The sequence below is a fragment of the Melanostigma gelatinosum genome, assembly GCF_949748355.1.
Source record: "Melanostigma gelatinosum genome assembly, chromosome: 9".
In the NCBI taxonomy this organism is placed as follows: domain Eukaryota; kingdom Metazoa; phylum Chordata; class Actinopteri; order Perciformes; family Zoarcidae; genus Melanostigma; species Melanostigma gelatinosum.
Window position 1 is genome coordinate 28,451,989 of NC_136642.1, and position 21,029 is coordinate 28,473,017.

At 45.5% G+C, this 21,029-nt stretch overlaps 1 protein-coding gene across 1 annotated transcript; it reads left to right on the forward strand.

Annotated features, from left to right (window-relative positions):
• The first annotated feature begins 14,615 nt into the window (after window positions 1-14,615).
• On the forward strand, window positions 14,616-20,134 carry rrp15 (ribosomal RNA processing 15 homolog). Its single transcript, XM_079275948.1, has 5 exons — window positions 14,616-14,668; window positions 15,761-16,122; window positions 19,008-19,105; window positions 19,185-19,374; window positions 19,725-20,134. Exons 1-5 carry the CDS (start codon window positions 14,629-14,631, stop codon window positions 19,857-19,859), a joined length of 825 nt encoding a protein of 274 aa, XP_079132074.1. The 5' UTR covers window positions 14,616-14,628; the 3' UTR covers window positions 19,860-20,134.
• Window positions 20,135-21,029: the final 895 nt, after the last annotated feature.

A 21,029-nucleotide genomic window follows, 5' to 3' on the forward strand; every position in this document is an offset into this window, starting at 1 on the left:
CTCCACTTAGACTACGACATCTGGCTGGGTGTTGGTGACTGGAACTCCATTCAGGCCCACACAGGTGTATTTACGTAGTTAAATCCCTAAGGGTGATTGCTGGATGGTATTTTTTTTACCTTTGCAGTTATATGCATGGATCTTATGTCACTAAGCTACCCTGATCTCCAGACCTGTGTGCTCTCAGTATGGCCTAAAATAATGGATTTGGATTTTGGAATGGAACTGTTCATGAAGTGAAGGATTTTACAAGAATTGGCAAAAATGATTGGTACATAGAATAGAATAGAGTTAAATATGAACCAGGTCAAAATGTCTGGAGGTAAGCTTTAAATGACCAGTCTGGTCTAGTGAATCTGTCTCTCAATACTTTGTGACTTTGAAGGCTCTCAGTCCCAAGTCCATTGGTTGCTATCTGTAAAAGTTTGTAATGTTGCTCAAACAGGAGGAAACTGTTTATTGGTCACTATTTTCATTTTCATCCATGATGCTCTGGTATGTGGGATTGAGTCAAAAAGAACATGTCACTCAGTACAACAGTGCTGCTCACTGACGTGTTCTACTCGTTTTTAGACAACAATGGAGCTCTATGTCACAGAGGAAGAAGCTCTATCAGGCTTTGATACACACACTAGTAGGACACGACATAGGATTTGTGATTGTAAGACAAATATTGAATACAACCACACTTATCCTTCAAAGTAGAGTCAGCAGGCAACTACCGTAAATTCCGGCATATAAGCCGCTACTTTTTTCCACACCCTTTGAGACTGCGGCTTTTACAACGATGCGGCTAATTGATGGATTTTCATGGGTGTGACGGTTCCCTGCCATGTTCCTGGTGTGTGTGTGTCCCTTTAACGGCAGGAACCCTGCGATTGTGGGCGGGGGGCGCCTTTGTCCTGGAGCACTGGCCCAGGTGTCTCCCGTTACGTTTCAGATCACCCATTTTGTGCTTCGTGCACACACTCTCATCATGGAAAAGACACGAAGAAATGCATATGATGCGGCTTTCAAGTTAAAAGCGATCCGTCTGGCTTTCGAAGAAGGAAATAGAGCTGCCGCACGTACGCTCGGCATCAATGAATCGATGGTGAGACGCTGGAGACGGCAGCATGAAGAACTGACTCGCTGCAAAAAGACGACAAAAGCTGTGGATGTTACCGGCATTTATTTAATTCAAAGTTTAAAAGAATCTTTCCTGTAACATCTTGCCGCGTTAATATCTCATGTTTCAACGGGGACACCTGCGGCTTATAGACAAGTGCAGCTTCTTTATGGGCAATGTTGTGGAATATTTCTATGAAAAGTCGGGAGAAGAGTGTCAAAGTGTTATCAAATCAATGTCAAATGAAACAGAGTCTGGATGAATGATCAAGGTTGTAATAGTCAATTTATTTGCTTGCAAGCAAAGAGAACACTGTCCCACAGACACATCACGTCATCTGCAGGAGGTGCTCTGAATAACACAGTCAGATGCATGTCTTGCAAGCAAAGAGAGCACAGTCTCACAGATACATCGCCGTCATCTGTTAGAGGTGCTCTGACAACATAGTCAGATACATGGACCTTTATACTGCTTCCTTTGATTGGGTCACTGTGACCCAATCAAAGAGTTCAGTCACAAGAAATACAGATTCTGAATAAGCCTGTTTTACCATCACACATCACATATACATACAGAGGGTCATGCCCTTCAGCTGATGCTGATCAGGAAGTACCGTAATCTAAACCTCTGTGTGTCGCTGTCTTTGAAGACAGAAACAATGCACAGGAGAACAGATAACAAGATAACAGATAACAAAACACCTGGATGCAAAACTGATAGAATCATCTACTCAAATAGGTTTTGTGCCTGCACTTTAAAAGACTTACATTCTTCAATCCTAAAGCATAAGACCATGACATATTTTCCCATAACAGCAATTTCTTTTTCCTTCTAAAAATTAGCAGGTGCGGCCTATATATAGGTGCACTCCATAGTCCGGAAATTACGGTAGTGCAAATGACACACTGGCACCTCATAGTGCATTGACAACAGTTTCCACAGTCGGCCTATAGGATCATGTGTTGTGTTAAAATGGATTGGTCATAGCAAAGACATAGGCTACAGGCACTTGCAGGCCGATGTTGACAATATGCCATTTTCCCATTGCTAATGCTCCAATAACCAACCCCGCTACCGTTCCCAAAGTTCCTGGCCATGAGGACCACCTTCCAGCCACAGCTGCCGCTGCACCCACAGACACCCCTGCTGCCCCCACCACCCCCAGCAACGCCCCCGCTTTTCCCCCGTCTCCTAGCACAGGGGCTAAAAACTCCACCCCAGTCAGTAACCCCCCTGCAACTAAAGCTGCCCCAACTATGACTTTCACCTCTCCAGCTGCTCGCCTCACCAGCGGACCCCCCACTGCAGCCCCCAAACCCAACTCGCATAATTTTGCTGCAAAAAAAGCTGCGTTCAAAGCCTCCAGAGAGGAATGGTGGTTAATTTGAGCGCGGATGTTTTCTCTGGACTGACTCTGCCCTGCTGCTCGCGTCTTCATGGCAGTGGTTAGGACCATCTGACCGGCATGTAGGGTGAGCATGGCGATGACAAAAGTTGCAAGCATCCCCATGCATCCGATCAACATCCAGAACTTAAAGTCAGACGATTTCAGGAGAAGATAGGCTATCACTGCAACCAAAGCCAGAAGAACTATAAACACAGACTGGTGGCCTCCATAACCGAACACCCCAAACCCTGATGTTACTATGGCAACCACTGTCATTGGAATCCCTGAGAAAGCCAAGAAGTCCACATATTTGACCACCACTGTGTTGATCCAGTCTTGCATGGTTCTTTGCTCCATCTCTGCCTCTTCATTCTCCATTTTCCTCTTCTCTATCTCCCCTCTCTGCCTTCGCTCAGTGACCCATGTGGTCATGTTCTCCATCCCGCTGGCGCTGCCTCCCTTCTCCAGTGTCAGGATCCTCTGCTCTGTCTGCAGAGCCAGCTTCTGCCTGTGCTGCAACTCTGTAATCTCTGTGTGTTTCTTCTTACTGTCCCAGTCGTTAGATCCCAGAGTGCAACAGACCTCTCCCTGCTTCCAGAGGAGCTTAAATACAAAGTGCAGAAGCGGTTTGAGCACGGCGAATATGCTCAGCGCCCACAGAAGACCCACCATGCCATAATTCTTCACAATCCATTCGATAGAGACCCCGAGCGTGGCTCCACTGACAGTGGTCCCGAAGGCCCCAGCGAGTCCTGCTGATGCCCACAGGCCTGTGTGGGCGGTACCACAGCTCTGCGTGCCCACAAACACTGAGGCTACAGCTGCTGCCAGAATCACACCAGCTACTACTGAAGTCATGGCCGTGGTCAGTGCTGTGGCTCCAATAAGGGTCCCCAGCCCCAGAGCACCCACTGTCCTGACTTCATCCACCACTGGTTTCAGTGGACCGGCTGCAGTCATCACCGACAGGGTCTTGTCCACTGGGTCCTCTGTGGCTCCCAGTATGCAGCCTCCCACTGCTCCCAGTGCAAACCCCACAGCTGCCTCCATTAAAGGGCTCCGAGCTCCTGAAGCATGACAAGAACAAAAGCATTCAGCACTGAGGAAGTTATTTTGTGTGATGTTGTAATAGTTACATAGAGCTTTGGTTACTTGGTTTCTTTTTTTGAAGGTATTTTGATAACTTGTAGCAGGGTGTATTGTTTAATAGTCGCTTATCTACTTCATGCTTTTTTTACTATTTTCTTTAGCAGAATCAGGTGAAGTAGATTTCCTTTTGAACAGTTGCTGTTCAGGACTACATGATAATACATGAAATGTTAAACCTTTCAATGACTGCACAAAGATTTCATTTGAATAACAGAACTCCTCTTTCTTCATTCAAATGTACTCGTTAACCACTGACATGACTTTCTAATGACATGTGTGAGTGAGTGAGTAAAGTCACGATGTGTAGTGCATGACACGCCTGCAGAGACTCCCAACAGACTGGTTAGTCAGGTTCAGCCGGCAGAGACAACCTGCTGCCCTGATTCCTATCTGTTCACACTCTGCATGTGAAGCCAACTCAAGACAGGGAGCTTGGTGCCTTTCAAGGGTTAGGAAAGTATTCAAGTAAGGCATCAAAAACAATGCGTGTCCAGCTTACTCTTAAAGGAAGGTCTGCACTCCGATTGTGAGTTCAAATCTTTTATTACTTCTGAACGAGCAACAGGTTTCTACTCAGCAAGTCTTCATCAGGGTATAACGTGTGATGAGGGCAGTGTCATCAATAGGTCATGTGACCTGTGTCACATGGCATGAGAGTATGCCCCACGTAGCCACTTCAAATACATAGCAGTGAAAATATCAGAATGAAAGTCATTGAAAATAAAAGCACTCGAAGCATAATCCCAAGAGAAGGGTGCACTACTAATTGTATTTTGTTAAGCACAGTTTACAGAGGCATGCAATGCTTATCATTAACACAGAGATGAATGAAAGTAGATTTAGTCAGTGGACATGTCTTTACCCAGTTTAGTGCGTGCCATGTTGTCCTGAGATGGGCAGTAGACTGACAAATCCTCTTCCCCTGGAGGTTTGTCAGGCTCTCTCCAGACCTGTTCCTAAGTGAGTCGACAGAACCCTGTGAGGCACAAACTATGTCTGAAAGTGCTTCTTTCTCCCTGTTTATATGACAGCAGCCCATACAGGACACACCCACTATTGCTTTGTCCTTTCTGTATCCTTCCTCCAGGTGATCGGTATGGAGGACTAAAGCGACCATCACAACACACGTATCAATGAAAAAGATTAAAGCCTTAATTATCAAGTACATGAGCAGGTTCATTTGAATATGAATAAATATGCACAGAAATATATCAAAATAGAAAACAATTATAATGTAAATATTTTTTTTGGAGAAATTACTTATTTTTAGAACTTGAATCTATCTCTGTATTTCTTAACCCATATGTTAATGAGGTGACAATCACTTTAGGACTGGTATCCTTCTGTAGAGAAAAATAGGCATAGCTATAAAATAAATTCAGGAACATTTAAATGAATGTAAATGAATCAATATATAAACGAGTTCATACGGAATGCCATTTCATTCAATATTAAATATATAAATACATAAACGAATGAATAAATACACACGCCTATGAAAAAATGTATCCTGATTAACAAATGAAGCAAAAAAATACATAAATAAATGTTAATGTTTAAATTCGTCAATATTATTAAATATATGTTTATTATTTAAAAAAGGACATATTTCAAAGGACAAATCATTCAGAATTTTATTTTACTTTATTATTCCACATTTATTCTTTTCAGCAGAATGTTATTTCCTAATGCCATATGTATTTCCCGGCCCTTTTTTATGTAGGGTTAGGGTTGGCTCAACACCTATAAATACACTAACTGCAGAGTGCAGATACAGGAATATGCCGAGAGTGCGTCTCCTCTCTGCTCTGACTGCAGCTGACTGCTGCGCACTGCTGTGAGAGTAGCCGGCTGTGAGTGCTTTGGGGCGGAGGGGCTCACGGCAGCACCCGCTGCTCGTTCATGACAGTGCAGACCGTACGTGCTTTAACGTCAGAGTCACAACACCAGAAAAGTCTCCAACAACAGAACAAGTCGCTAGATGTGTCGCTAATAGTTTTTCACAAATAAAGTCTCCAAGAGGGTTTGGAAAGTCACCAGATTTACCGAGAAAGTCAGCAAGTTGGCAACACTGGCCAGTGAAGACAGTTGAGCCTCCCCAGTTGTATTTCTTGAATACGTTTAAATGCGTTTGAGGCTGAAAATGTCCGCTCCATAGAGGCAGCAGATATTGGGATTGTCACCGCCCAACATGTCACGCTAGCCCACTGACCAATCACGTACTTGTAGGCCAGCTAGCAGCGCTGACACGTCAAAGAATATGCCCAACATGTCAAACTAAAGATCTGATTGGTTGAACACTATGACAATCAACAATATCGTCCCCATTCACTTAAAGTGCACATGGATTCACTTGTGAGTCTGCAGGCCTCTGGCTCTGTTCTACCTAGAGACACAGAGGTGAGATCTGATTGGATAAAAGCTCTACTTATAACAAGCTGCACTGGAAGCAGAGCAACTGAGGAACACAGGAGCTGTGCAATGAGAACATAAGATCATGAAAAACAAATTACAATACATGTAGTGTATTTATGAAAAAGTATTAAATTATAAAATAGCTATAACTTTGTGATTCTGTCTAGGTCAGCAAAGAAGGCCTTGCAGGCCCTGATGACCCACCACTGGTAGAGACTCCTCACTCAAAATGGAAGCTGAGTCATTTAACTCAGCTTCGAGGGATCCTTGAGCCCTGAACTCCGCCCACGGACTCAACGTTTACAGTTACTGTTGGTTACTGTCAGCTGATCCATGATATCACTAGGTCAACAAAAGCCAGCGCAGCTGTTGTGTTCTCTCTTTTGATCTCGTCACCTTGGCTCTGTCCTCCATTCTGCTGGATCTCTGACCAGAGCCTGGAAACGTGTAGCAAAGTGTTGCTCTTCTAGCAACAGCTGGTTGCTGTGGGACTGAGGGTCATTACATTACAGCAGGGGTGTCCAAACTTTTTTCAAAGAGGGCCAAATTTGATAATGTGAAAATGCCCAAGGGCCAACAGTCCCTGCTGACATTATTTTAAACAATACAAGTAGCCTATACATACATTGTTATTTTATCATTTTATTTTCAATGACAGCAAATAGCAATGTAACCAAATGTAAGCATTCATGTGTGAACACATCTCAACAACTATTCTGCCTTTCTTTCACATCTTGAAAGTCAGATAACAAAGAACAAGCCATCTAAAAGCTAATTACATAGAAACCGATCAATATTCTCACCTCAAGACAATCTTAAATATGACTTAGTGAGGGTGATGAAAAGTTGTCTAACATTTAAATTCAACACACATGAAACAGGCTCACGAAAAAAATCAAGTTGTCTCTTCGTATCTGATGATAGCTCTTCAGTGTTACGAGCCAGGCAAACATTAGCAAACTCTGTCTTCTTCTCGGGGCAAATGTTTTCTGCTATTTTCATAACACAGTCTTTGATAACCTCACATTCCGTAAAAGGTTTGTCATGTTTAGCAATTACCACGGCCACTCCGCAGCTTACTTTGATGATGTTTTCATGTGAAAGGGACCGCTGCTGTGTGGCCAAGTTATCTTGGAGTTGCTTCACTTTTCTAGCAGGGACGCTCTCTGATAGCTTGTTGTAGCATTAGCACGTTTGGTCTCGTAGTGTCTCTTTACATTATATTCCTTAAACAAGGCAACAGTCTCATGACAAATTAGGGAGACAGTTGTTTCGGTTTTCGGTGATAAAAATATTGCGATCTCCACCTCTCCTGGAAGCGGCGGCCCTCATTATCGACTTTCCTTTTTTTACTTGCCGTAGCCATGACAGTTCAAGGGTCAGAGCCAATTTCAAACAAGTTACAGAGACAGTTACAGAGTGGTGCTGCCACCATGAGGTAGAAATAGGAATTGCATGTTGAATTTGTATGATTTATTCATTCCGTTTTGACTGTGCTGGCGGGCCATAAATAATGCATTTTAAGACAGAAGGCGCGGGCCGTATAAAATCTGACCTCGGGCCGTGATTGGCCCGCGGGCCGGACTTTGGACATGCCTGCTTTAAGTGTAGTAGACATTTACTGTCACTCAATGACACAGCAGCTGTGACTGAATCCATTCGGAAATCATGTTGTCTGGCATCTGAAATATTTGCTGTCAATGGTGAATAGTGCATTGAGCCTGGGCAGGTGCGTAAAAGTCATTTTCAGCAGTTTCTGTAGTATAGTGGTTATCACGTTTGCTTCACACGTGAAAGGTCCCCTGTTCGAAACTGGGCGGAAACAGGGTTCTTTGTTCCTGCTTACTCCACACAATAAAACTCTACTTTCTGGAACTGTCAGAAACTGGATAAGAAGTACAACTGCCCCAGGGTTAGCTTTTCCTCCACACAATCAAAGTGTTCTGACTAGCATTCCTAGCAAACTGGATGAAGAGAACCAGTATTTTCCATTCTGATGTGCAACCTTTCATGCATGCCGAGGTAGGCGATCATATCGTCAACGTGAAGCTGACAGCAGGAACATGCTCGAAACGTATAGTCTCTGTGTTAAATGGCTGTTGTCTTACCAGCAACTGGTATAAAACTCCCCGTCAGGGAATCGAACCCTGGTCTTCCGCGCGGCACCCGGGGATTCTTTAGCTAAAACTCCCTAAACCGTTTCCCATTCATTTTCAATGGTAGTCCTAAACCAGTACGGATGTAATATATCTTTGGCCACCAGCAGCAGCAGCGCTGTGGTGCCGTTTTGCGAGAGAAAGATTTTCTCCGGTGTTTGTCAGTCAGTCGGAGCCTGGAAAGAGCATCGACAGCCCGCATTTTCCGGAGCTATTCGCTGGGTGGACACTACGTTGAACGGTAAGTCATTAAGATGAATAACAATGAATTAAAATGTCATGACAATTAGTCTGGGCTGTCTGACATTCACTTGAAAGCTTCAAAGATAAAGTTAGTTGTGTTTTTTTTGTGTTATATTGTGTCGAAGTCGGACTTCTGTATGAGTTCGTTACCTTACAACGTAACGTAATCTGGAGCCGTTAACGGTTCATATCGGTTAATTCATGTCCGACTTTGATGCGTTTTTGTGACCAAAAGTATCACAAGTTAACACGAACGTGCATTCAAATAAAATGAGTTAGCGTTTACTACGTATGTCAGTGAACATAGAGGCTGAGCAGCGGCCGGTTAAGGTTGTGGTGAACGTAAGATATACTCTGTTACTTTACGGACACGTAACAAAAGAACAACAAGCTGTGACCGGACCCGGTGGTTCATGTGAATCACGTTAACGTTAAATAAACATGCACGTCTCCGTTGTATCACGTCACGTATCGTCATTAATGCATGTAGTTCATAGTTATGTACATTAACTGCTCCACGTGTGTTTGACAGCATTAGTTACTAACGTTAGTTACTTGGCAGATTCAGGATATCAGACAAAATATACTCAACTAATAAATGATGTGTTATTACAGATTAAACTACCAGCAGTATATAAAGTCATTAAAGTGATGAACACATGCTTTTTTGTACTTTTACTTAAGTCAGACTTTGAGTAAGTAAGATTTGAATGCAGGACTTTCACTTAAAGAGTATTTCCACCATGTGGTGGTATTAATACATATTTTTTTACTGAAGTACAAGATGTGTAGACCTTCTCCATCACTGTTAAAAAAATGTTTATGTACAAGAAGTGCAAGAAGATATTAATTTAATGACGTTCTAATTCTCGTCTGTTTGCATCTCAGTGATGGATGAAGATGAAGAGCTGGAGAGAGGGATGCTGAGTATCTCTCCTTCAAAGCCACATGTGCAGAGCTGAGAGTAAACATTTGATGTCTTTCATTTCTACCACCTGAAGATTTAAAATCAGTTACAGTTCAGCCGGTTTGCTGAACGGTTAATCGTGTGTTCTATTCAGTGTATATGATATGTTTTTTGTTTGTTTACCAGCTGTTTCTGCATCATCAAACAGCCAGACAACAGGCTCCGGGAACAGAAAGAGGTTTTTCACCAAAAACGTTCTGCCATCAACAGACAAGCATGGGACCATGACTTCTTATCCCACATGAAGCATTGAACCGTTCTGTCTCATGTTTTGGTGTTCTGCTTGTTGTCCTCGTGACTATGAATTGATACCAGTCATGATGAGGGTACGTATCACTCTTTGTTTCCTTATATGGATAAAAATAAACAATATGTATGTATGAAACTGCTGTGTTACTAACACCTGAATGCATGTGTTTGAAGTGTGCCATGTTGCTTCACCTGCCTAGGTTACATCACAATGACTGGCGACTGAATATTAACCCATTGAAAGACAAACACACGTGTATGAATGAAGTATATTCTTTATATATTAATATGAGAAACAGTCTGTCATTGGATACGGCTGAGAAAGGTGAAGTAACGATACTAACAGTTGTGTTTGTATATTGTCAAAATATAAATTACTGACAAGGTGTTTTCCATTGTAGAACCATCTGCTACACTGGCTGCACCAACTCATCTGAAGGGTTCACAAGTAGATGGTAAATACATCCAACATTTAAACACATCTGTCATATTCACTGTGCTCATATCTGTTATAAACCATTGATTATGTTTTGTGATCCTTCTCTCCTTGCAGCTGTAACTGTAAGGAGACCAGTGCCTGTTCCTCAGGAGCTCACGTGTCTGCTGCCAGAAGGAGCGGGTCGTCCTCAACAGAGGCGACTGTCACAGTCCCTGGTGTGTGTTATTTGACCTGTATTTGCATCTTAAAAATATACTTTATGTAGTGTTCATCAAAACTGTTGTTAATGCTATACAGTTGCTGCTGCACTGTATTCAGACAATAGGTAGGCAGCACTCCAGTGTCCAGCTTGCTGAGTTTCACAGACTACAGTGTAGCTGTCATGTTACATCCTTGCTTCATCTTACTGTCAATAATAATGACAACATGTTTAATATTCTCGATAGTGTCAGAGGCCCCCCTGATTTCTCCTGAGACGTCTGCAGAGCCCGCTCAACTGTCACCTGCACAGAGAGATCAAAGTTAGTGTGAGAAGGTTTTTCATGTCAAAAGATTAAATCAAGACGCAACCAGAATCGTACTCATTTGCTCCGTTTATTCTTGTCTGACTAGGTGAGCCATCACTCAGGACGTTAGCTGTCCCCACCCGTCCTCCTCCACAGCTCCCTGGCTACGAGCATGAAGTCAGCCAGTGGACCTGTTCACAGCAGCAGAGGATCTGGATGAAGACAGAGCTGGAATCCACGGGTCTCTGGCCAGGCTCCTTTCCTGTGCGCAACCTCATGAAGATGGTGTCATTGTGGCGTCTCCCTCCCCAGCCAGAATGAATCGACAGCATCTCTGATCTTCCTCCTCCAAAGTTCTTTCAGCTGGAACTGGATGCTGCATTACAGTCATTTAGCAGACACTTTATCCAAAGTGACTTACAATTCAGAGTCTATCACATTTCTCCACCGTAGGCACAACTACGGGAGACATTTCGGGGTTAAGTGTCTTTCTCAAGGACACATCGACATGCGACGAGCAGAGCCGGAGCCGGGGATTGAACCGCCGACCCTCTGATTGAAAGACGGCCCTGCTATCCACTTAGCCACAGTCAGGGTCAGGCAGTGAAGTCTACAGCGGAAAGCACAGAAAGGTACAATGTGTATTTGTTTGTTATGTATCACGGGATTGTGAGAGGAATAACTTCAAATATCTATGTCATCTAAAAATCCTTACACAGCTTACACAGCTTCTGTGCTCCTGGTACTCAGCTGAGCGGAGGAGCTGAGGAGGGAGGTGAGAGGAGGAGCTGAGAGGAGGAGCTGAGAGGAGGGAGGGGAGAGGAGGAGCTGAGAGGAGGCGCTGAGGAGGGAGGTGAGAGGAGGCGCTGAGGAGGGAGGGGAGAGGAGGGAGGGGAGAGGAGGAGCTGAGAGGAGGAGCTGAGAGGAGGGAGGGGAGAGGAGGAGCTGAGAGGAGGGAGGGGAGAGGAGGAGCTGAGGAGGGAGGTGAGAGGAGGAGCTGAGAGGAGGGAGGGGAGAGGAGGAGCTGAGAGGAGGGAGGGGAGAGGAGGAGCTGAGAGGAGGGAGGGGAGAGGAGGAGCTGAGGAGGGAGGTGAGAGGAGGAGCTGAGAGGAGGAGCTGAGGAGGGAGCTGAGAGGAGGGAGGGGAGAAGAGGAGCTGAGAGGAGGAGCTGAGAGGAGGAGCTGAGGAGGGAGGTGAGAGGAGGAGCTGAGAGGAGGAGCTGAGAGGAGGCGCTGAGGAGGGAGGTGAGAGGAGGAGCTGAGAGGAGGAGCTGAGGAGGGAGGGGAGAGGAGGAGCTGAGAGGAGGCGCTGAGGAGGAGCTGAGAGGAGGTGCTGAGGAGGGAGGGGAGAGGAGGGAGGGGAGAGGAGGAGCTGAGAGGAGGAGCTGAGAGGAGGGAGGGGAGAGGAGGAGCTGAGAGGAGGAGCTGAGAGGAGGGAGGGGAGAAGAGGAGCTGAGAGGAGGAGCTGAGAGGAGGAGCTGAGAGGAGGCGCTGAGGAGGGAGGGGAGAGGAGGAGCTGAGAGGAGGAGCTGAGAGGAGGCGCTGAGGAGGAGCTGAGGAGGGAGGGGAGAGGAGGTGCTGAGGAGGGAGGTGAGAGGAGGAGCTGAGAGGAGGAGCTGAGAGGAGGCGCTGAGGAGGGAGGTGAGAGGAGGAGCTGAGAGGAGGCGCTGAGGAGGGAGGGGAGAGGAGGAGCTGAGAGGAGGCGCTGAGGAGGGAGGGGAGAGGAGGAGCTGAGAGGAGGGAGGGGAGAGGAGGGAGCTGAGAGGAAGGAGGGGAGAGGAGGGAGCTGAGAGGAGGGAGGGGAGAGGAGGAGCTGAGAGGAGGAGCTGAGAGGAGGAGCTGAGAGGAGGAGCTGAGAGGAGGGAGGGGAGAGGAGGGAGCTGAGAGGAGGGAGCTGAGAGGAGGGAGGGGAGAGGAGGAGCTGAGAGGAGGGAGGGGAGAGGAGGAGCTGAGAGGAGGAGCTGAGAGGAGGGAGGGGAGAGGAGAGGAGGGAGGGGAGAGGAGGGAGGGGAGAGGAGAGGAGGGAGGTGAGAGGAGGTAGGGGAGAGGAGAGGAGGGAGGGGAGGGGAGAGGAGGGGAGAGGAGGGAGGTGAGAGGAGGTAGGGGAGGGGAGAGGAGGGAGGGGAGAGGAGGGAGGGGAGAGGAGGGAGAGGAGGGGAGAGGAGGGAGGTGAGAGGAGGTAGGGGAGGGGAGAGGAGGGAGGGGAGAGGAGGGGAGGGGAGGGGAGAGGAGGGGAGAGGAGGTAGGGGAGAGGAGAGGAGGGAGGTGAGAGGAGGTAGGGGAGAGGAGAGGAGGGAGAGGAGGGAGGTGAGAGGAGGTAGGGGAGGGGAGAGGAGGGAGGGGAGAGGAGGTAGGGGAGAGGAGAGGAGGGAGGTGAGAGGAGGTAGGGGAGAGGAGAGGAGGGAGGGGAGAGGAGGAGCTGAGAGGAGGGAGGGGAGAGGAGAGGAGGGAGGTGAGAGGAGGTAGGGGAGAGGAGAGGAGGGAGGGGAGAGGAGGGGAGAGGAGGTAGGGGAGAGGAGAGGAGGGAGGTGAGAGGAGGTAGGGGAGAGGAGAGGAGGGAGAGGAGGGAGAGGAGGGGAGAGGAGGGAGGTGAGAGGAGGTAGGGGAGGGGAGAGGAGGGAGGGGAGAGGAGGGGAGAGGAGGTGAGAGGAGGTAGGGGAGAGGAGAGGAGGGAGAGGAGGGAGGTGAGAGGAGGTAGGGGAGGGGAGAGGAGGGAGGGGAGAGGAGGTAGGGGAGAGGAGAGGAGGGAGGGGAGAGGAGGAGCTGAGAGGAGAGGAGGAGCTGAGAGGAGGTAATGGAGGTGAGAGGAGAGGAGGTGAGACGTCCTTTCCTCATCAGCTGGAGAGACTTTTGAGAAGTTTGTGTCCGCCCACATGATGATTAATAATAGTATCTAATAATACTAATAAGTAATACAGACACCGTGTGTACGTTTTGAAATTGTGATCGTGACGTCATTATCATATAACCAAGAATATGATTATGCTTTCTCTTGAACACTGGAATTAATTTATTAGGCTCCATGTTGCAGGTTCAATTTAAATGATAAAACTCATCAAACACTCAGGAATGATCAGCCTCACGTGTAATTGCTTTCATAATAAAGTTATTGAGGGAAACATCAGATCATGAAAAGACAAACCTTTCTAAAAAATGAAGAGAGTTGTTTGTGGTCCTTTTGTTGTTCAGTCTACAATGAACATTTATTTAAACCAGATGATGAATCAGAAAACTAACCAAAATATGAAGCTTGACTTTAATCTGATCTGTCGTCACTCTGGTGTGAAACTCCAGTGATATTTAGAAAAATCTGATCAGTCTGATCGGTTCATCACATAACTGGCTTCTTCAGGCTCTTTCCTCACAAGATGAGGTCATTTCATATAATCTATTTATTCGGTTTTGTCAAAACAGCTTCAATGACAAAATCAAATATTTGATGAATAAATTAATAAATATCCTCTGATTTCATGTGTTTTTATGTTCCATCTTTAACCCTTAATGTTTCTGTGTAACTTGAATACACCAGGCTGAACACACGTGAGCCGTCGTCTGTGATTACCTTTTTGTTACGTCTCCATGCTTCTGCTGGTGACTCCGTGTTTAACGTTGGCAAAGTCTGCATCTACTGCTGACTCGCGGAAAGTGTTCATAAAGGGCTCAACATGTCAGTGAGAGATGATTTGACAGTGGGACAGAACTAAACCGTGTGTTCCTCAAAGTCCGTGAGTGTGGAGGTTGTGTTTGGGACATATTCACACCATTTCAAGCCCTCACAGCCTCTCACACTCAACCACTTACCAGGTGAGGTCAGTAAATCCTTGAGGGTTTAGGGGGGACATTGGGATTGGGCCAATCATCTTCCATTCCCTGAGGGGTCAAAGCAGGGCCATTGGGATTACACTCCAACACAGTAGGTGGCGGTAATGCGCTTTAACGTCATAAAACCGAAGAAGTAGTGACGGAACGGGTTGGAGCTGGACTCTACGGACACGTTTCAGTGTAACTCCATGATGGCAGCGCTGATGAAAACACATGTGCAGTCTTCTGGTGAGTTTTTATACTCAGTTCACTATTGTTGCCTCTGTAAAACACGACAAATGTGTGTGCCACCTGTTCCTAATCTCACAGACACACGTTGTCTAGCTAGCGGATGCTACTGTGTTCGGTGGCAGACGTTGATATGCTCCGTAGCTAGCTTAGCACGAGCTCTGTAGTCGGCTAACGCTGTCCAGCTTTAACTAACGTTAACTAACGTCCAGCTTTAACTAACAGTTAAAGCTGGACAGCTCGACGAGCTTCTGAATCCTCTACAAAGTGCAGCACTGTAGGAGAGCACTAACCTGTGACAGGAGGAAGAACGGTAACGTTCAAGGGAAATCTCGCCAGCTTTTATGTTGATGTCCAATCAGTGCTCATGGTAAATGTAGTCCACTGAAGAACTACATCCCCAGTGCTGCTATACTGACCGAGAACGATCATATTAAAAGTGAAACACTTCATTGAAAGTAACAGTTTAAACTGCCAAATGCAGGAAGGACAGCTGGTAATAAATCCCTGACTGTGAATGTGTAACCAATGCATTTATGATATCTGAGTAATATATCTAGTAATGTGTGTATTCTGTTAAGTTACTGTGTTGCAGATGCATTGTTATATCCTCGGGTTATTCTTTCATCTGATTTACAGGACGTTGCCTTGCATGGCATCCATTCCCCACAGCATAGACCACATGCTGTGAGACGCTGACACACACAAGTACACTAGCTGAGTCTTTCCACTGCTCCAACAATAAACTCTGGTTTGGTCAAAATACATCTTGAATTCCCGGAGTGAGATTTTAAAATATTCCCTGTGTGTCTGCTGCAGCGGCTCGTTGGCGGCCGCCATTCCTTCTTCAGAGGCAGACAATAAAATTGGAAAAAATACAATGACAGCAGACATAATTAGCTCCTATTAAGCTGCGTGATTGCCCGTTTTGAGTTTCCTGTGCCTTTTTATAAGCAGATTATCCACAAACATTTAGACAATGGGTTTCCATTCTGAAGGGTTTTGTGAGAAAGGAATATTGTACAGATGTTTGATCTCATATTTGTGATGGACCATAAGTAATGTAAAAACATTTGTGTTTGTGTCATTTAGGAGATGATGCGCAGCCTCAATTTGAGGACCAGAGGGATTCTGAAGAAGGGAGCAACGATGAAGAGTCAGACGATGGAGCGAGTGATGGAGAAGACGGTGAAGGAGGGAGTAATGGGGAGGAGGATGAGGAGGGAGCTGGGGAAGGAGGGAGTAATGAGGAGGGAGATGGGGAAGGAGGGAGTAATAAGGAGGAGGAGGAGGAGGGAGATGGCAGTAACGCCAATGCTGGGTGGGCTGAGGCCATGGCGAAGATCCTGGGAAAGAAAACTCCCGAGAGCAGAACCAGCATCCTGGTGAAGAACAAAGAGCTGGACAAGATGAAGGAGAGAGAGAGACAGGAGCAGCTGGAGAGAAGGAAGCAGGTAACACTGGTGCTGTCACATTCTTTATTGGTAGTCCGTCTTTATTCCCAGGAATACACTTCCAACCCATATACTGGGAAATCCAATGACGGTAAAAAGGGAAAGCTAGTTCTGCTCCAGGCATAAAGCAAACGGGTCTGGTACATACAGAATACAGGTATCATGACAGCGATGCCGTAGTGCAGGGTCACTCATAGGCGGTCCGGACCCAGACGCTGTTGTAACCTGGACCTAAAACCCATAGATATCAAATATGTGTATTCTGATAATCACCCTCGACTTGAGTGAGATATTCACACACAGAGAGTCAACAGTCGGAGAATAATGTGTGAGTCAGAAGTTATCTCACATGACGTCCTCCAAAAGAGAAGAGTGGTCGGATAGACCAGAGTCTTTAACCATTAATGAACAGACTCTTATAGGATCATTCTCCCCATGGACAGTTTAAAACCAGTGTGTCTCACATGTTCAGAGACCGTGACGATAATTAAAAGCAGTAATGTGAAGCGCCACTAAAGAGACAAAGAACAACTCTTTAGAGCAAACGTACCCACTCACATCTGAAATGAAGACACAGATAATAAACAACCTAAGAGTCCAATATGATCAGAATCCTAACACATGAATTCATGCCCAACAATGATGTTAACAGAGAGAGCTGAAACAAGTGCTTTAATAACCACAGATAAAGTCCATGCTCACTCATTTCTCTTATTAGAGGATGAGAAGAATATAATATCTTAGCTTTTTTGATTGACATCACTTCAGTTCATTATTCAAAAATTAAGTATTTATTTTAAGATGCACATTTTACAAAAACGTTCTGTTATGTAATATATATTTTTAATCCAGCCCTTATTTTACTTGTAATGACACAACATTTATTTATTAATAAAGTGCATTATGTATAAATCATCGCGTTCAATTTTAATTGTGACTATGAATATTGTTGAGATATTATTCAATTGAACTTTCTTTATTTATTTGATGAGACGGTCAGTTGTTGACTACATACAGACGTGAATACAACAGTTGGCTGCTTCAGTATATGTGGGACTGAATCGTGGTGCAAGTTGGATGTTACTGTGATGTTCCGGACCGTTGATGAGGAGCTTCTCTCCGACTGGACCGAAATACACCAAATCCATTGACGTACGTGAAGCTGGCGGATTGCTTTCTATGAAGAGCAAGAGAGCCGGCGGCGCGGTGCATGATGAATACTACACGGCCAGTTGACTGACCAGTCGCTGTAACTACATCACCGTGACCCAACTTCAACTTTATGCAAACTAGGTCCGTCAAAAATGTGCTGGCATCAGCGTCGGAAATACACGAGGGCAAAGGGCAAAAATGCCCCAAGGAAATATAATTTTCGCTAGGAGAGGGGCAAAAAATGCCCCCATAATTTCCTCTAATAATAATGATAATTTAATGAACTTGTAAAAAAACATCGTAGCCTATATGACCCAGTGCAGTTGCCATAGAACGCTTTTGATTTTTTCGCCTTGACTGATGTTGCTTGAAGAACCGAACTTTCTAAACAAATAAATAAATGGAGCGCTTCTTAATCAGACCTGTGACTGCGGTCAACTCAGCAGATACTTACATGTTATATGCGTTATATGCTGAAATTCACGGTAAACGCATTCAAACGGCGCAGATCGGGAGCGAGCGAAGGACTTTGAAAGCTAGCGGAAAGATTAACGTGAGACAACATCCGGTTTCTTCAGACAGACGAATATCCGGTTTTCAGAATAAGATGCCAACAAAGTATACATATTGCATAATGGAAATTAGATTAAATGAATTCTATTCACATCATGTATAAAACATGCTGCCTGCATCTCGTGAGTTAAAGGGAAAATACACCTAAATTGTGCGCAAAGTGTCTTTATTCTTTGATTTGAGGGTTGCTAATGAATAATACCTGACTGACAGTCAATTAAGATATTTTACTCAGCAAAAAACTCTGAACTGAATTTGGACCTTCAAATGGCACATTTAAAAAAATTTTAAGGTGCTATAAAATGTTTTTCTCAAATTCCACACAATGACTAATGCATAAGTTCAGGACAGAAATGGGTAATATCACAATATTTGAGGTGCTACAAAAATATCTTTCTCAATAATTCCATACAATGACTGATGTATATGTAATCAAGGCATCGTTGACTAAATCATTGTTAATAGTTGTTTAAAAAATGTAATAACAACAATAAATAACCACAAATAAATAATAATAAAATTGAATGATTGTCTGATTTCTGTTTGTTTTTTGTTAAAAAAATCTAAGAAAACACTTTGAATCTGTAGACTACTGCCTAATAGTCTTATTATTGCCATTTGATGACAATTGCTCATATACTGTAAGCCTAAATAAGTATATTTATTATTTTGAACAAAGGTTAAATGTTATTTCACAAGTTTCAAAAAGTGCCCCCAATTTTTTTTCAATGCCCCTGGATTTCAGTCAGTGGGCGCAAACATTGCCCCCTAAGATGTATGTAAATGTCCTACCCTGGCTGGCATGTATTGGCTGGTGGACGTAGCACCATGCTGGATGAGCCTGGTTCAACCTCTCGCTGGACCACTTGGGCTGCTTTGCCGCTGCTTTGGTTCCCCCAACGACCGAGAGCCTGCGGTGGGTCTACATGCAGCCGTAAGGGACAGTTGTGTGGGAAGATTTCAAGTTTAACATGTGGAAATATTCACAGCAGCCCACTGCTCCCAATGCTTTCATGTATCTTTGTGACCATAGCATATATGAATATACTGTATATATCATAGTTCTTACAAGCTGTATGGAGGAACACTGCAGAAGTAGATGCAGTCCAGTGATTTTTGTGAGAAGTTGTCCAGCATGAGCACTTGTTTGTGTCCATCAGGTTGACAAGAAGCGAGCATGGGAGATGATGTGCATAGAGAAAGCTGATGTAGTGAAGGACCGCGACACTGAGAGAGCTCTGCAGAGAGTTGCTACCAGGTGACTGCTCTTTCCTGTTAGGCTTTGTTTAAACATTCTCAACAAGTTCCATTCCTCATCCCAGTGTGTTTCTGTTCAGAGGCGTGGTGCAGCTGTTCAACGCTGTGAGGAAACACCAGAAAACCATCGATATCAAGGTGAAGGAAGTTGGTGGCTCAGAGAGGAAGAAGGCCAAGTTTCTTTCGTCCGTCTCCAAGAAAGACTTCATAGATGTGCTGAGAAGGACAGAGGGAGGCAGTGCAGCCAGCAGCAGGACTGAAGACACCGCTGTAAGTTGAATGAGGGAGTGCTCCATCCATCAGTCTACTAGGAGGATCACTGAAATGATCTCAGGCCAGATGTTGGGCACGTTTCACAGCTGCTGCAGAGGAGTTGTGTCACTGTGATCTTTGACTCATGCATGTTGTGCAGAACCAGTGAGAGAGAAAAACACACACTGATGTTTGATTTCGCAGAATGGGTTGGTACTCTTCATCACTCTGTCCAACGAGCTGTGACTTCACTGAGTCACCTCTTGGTGTCACTGTTGTCTCATGAAAGCATCATGAGACACGAGCATAGCTGAACCCGAAGGTGTGCGTGTGTGTGTGTGTGTGTGTCTGTGTGTGTGTGTGTGTAGGCGGTGGCGGCAGCGGCAGCAGAGGAGCGGTCCTCCTGGAGTGTCCTCTCAGATGACTTCATGATGGGAGCCACCATGAAAGACTGGGACAAAGACAGTGACCGAGAGGAGGATGACACCGTCCGTACAGACTGAAGGGACTGTGTACAGCAGGCTGTGACGCCTTCAGGGACATTCTGTGGAACAGAAACCCTGAACTGCAGAGAACAGCTGAACTTCAGGAAGTATGGAACTGCTTAAATCCAGTAGCAAGCCCCGCCCCTTTACCACTCTGTGAGACAAATCATGTGGAAACAGGATGACAGATGTTGGCTCTGGGGGAACCTGGAGGTGCTCCTCCATCATAGTATTGAATTGGTGTAAACTCTGTAAATATGAATGTTTTGAATAAACATCAGTTGATGAAAGGCCGTCGGTGCTCTGTGGTGTCTCTGTCCATGTGGTCCTCACAGTCCAGTGTCAGGTGGGATGTGTTCATGGTCACAATGGAGAGGGGGAAGAATTCCAGCAACCCTTGACTCTTTGAATGAACATGAGGCATGTCAGGGTGGTGTTAACGTCCATTTGAAAAAGTCTACCCTTTGAAGCAGCGGTTCCAATCAATCCTGTCACCTGGTTACCAGGAAGTGTTTGTATTCCACACAGTCGTTCCTTGATCAGGCTTTAAAACCTAATGAGATGAATGTGACCACAGCCTGTAGTTGTCTGTGTGATGGGTCGCAAACAGATGGACAGAAGACAATAAGTATCCTGTGGCCGCACGCACTTGATTTCTGGTTGGCTTAACTCTGATCTGGGCTGTCAGCAGACGTGATCCTTTAAAGTGAGCAGCTGTTGTGTCCTGTAGACACTGACCCATGACTGGTCTCTAGACTGCAGGGCTTCCTGTGGTCCTCGCTGGTGGCAAAACCCGTGGAATTCTGTGCGCAGGGAGTTGTGGGCGTAGTACGGCGCGTCTGCACCACATTGGACGATTGTCTGTCATGGCAACACTGGTATGCTGTCTTTTATCCGGGCCCTGTTGACGGTCTGTCTGCTCAGAGACACCAGCACAGTGAAGCTTCAAACAGCCAGCTCAGCCGGCCTTTTCTTTTGATTGAGAAGGACGGTGGCCACTGACCTTTGTGTCAGTGAGCCAGCTCTGTTCTGTAACAGGCCCGAGGCTCCCAGCTGGGTTCATGTTGGAGACTGATGGAGAAGAACACCTGCAGTGACGTGGACTCCTCACAGAGTGTGTGCCGACGGGCTCACCGTGCAGCTCTACTGTACCAGCTCCTCAATCCCTTCAGCAGACACTGTAACCAC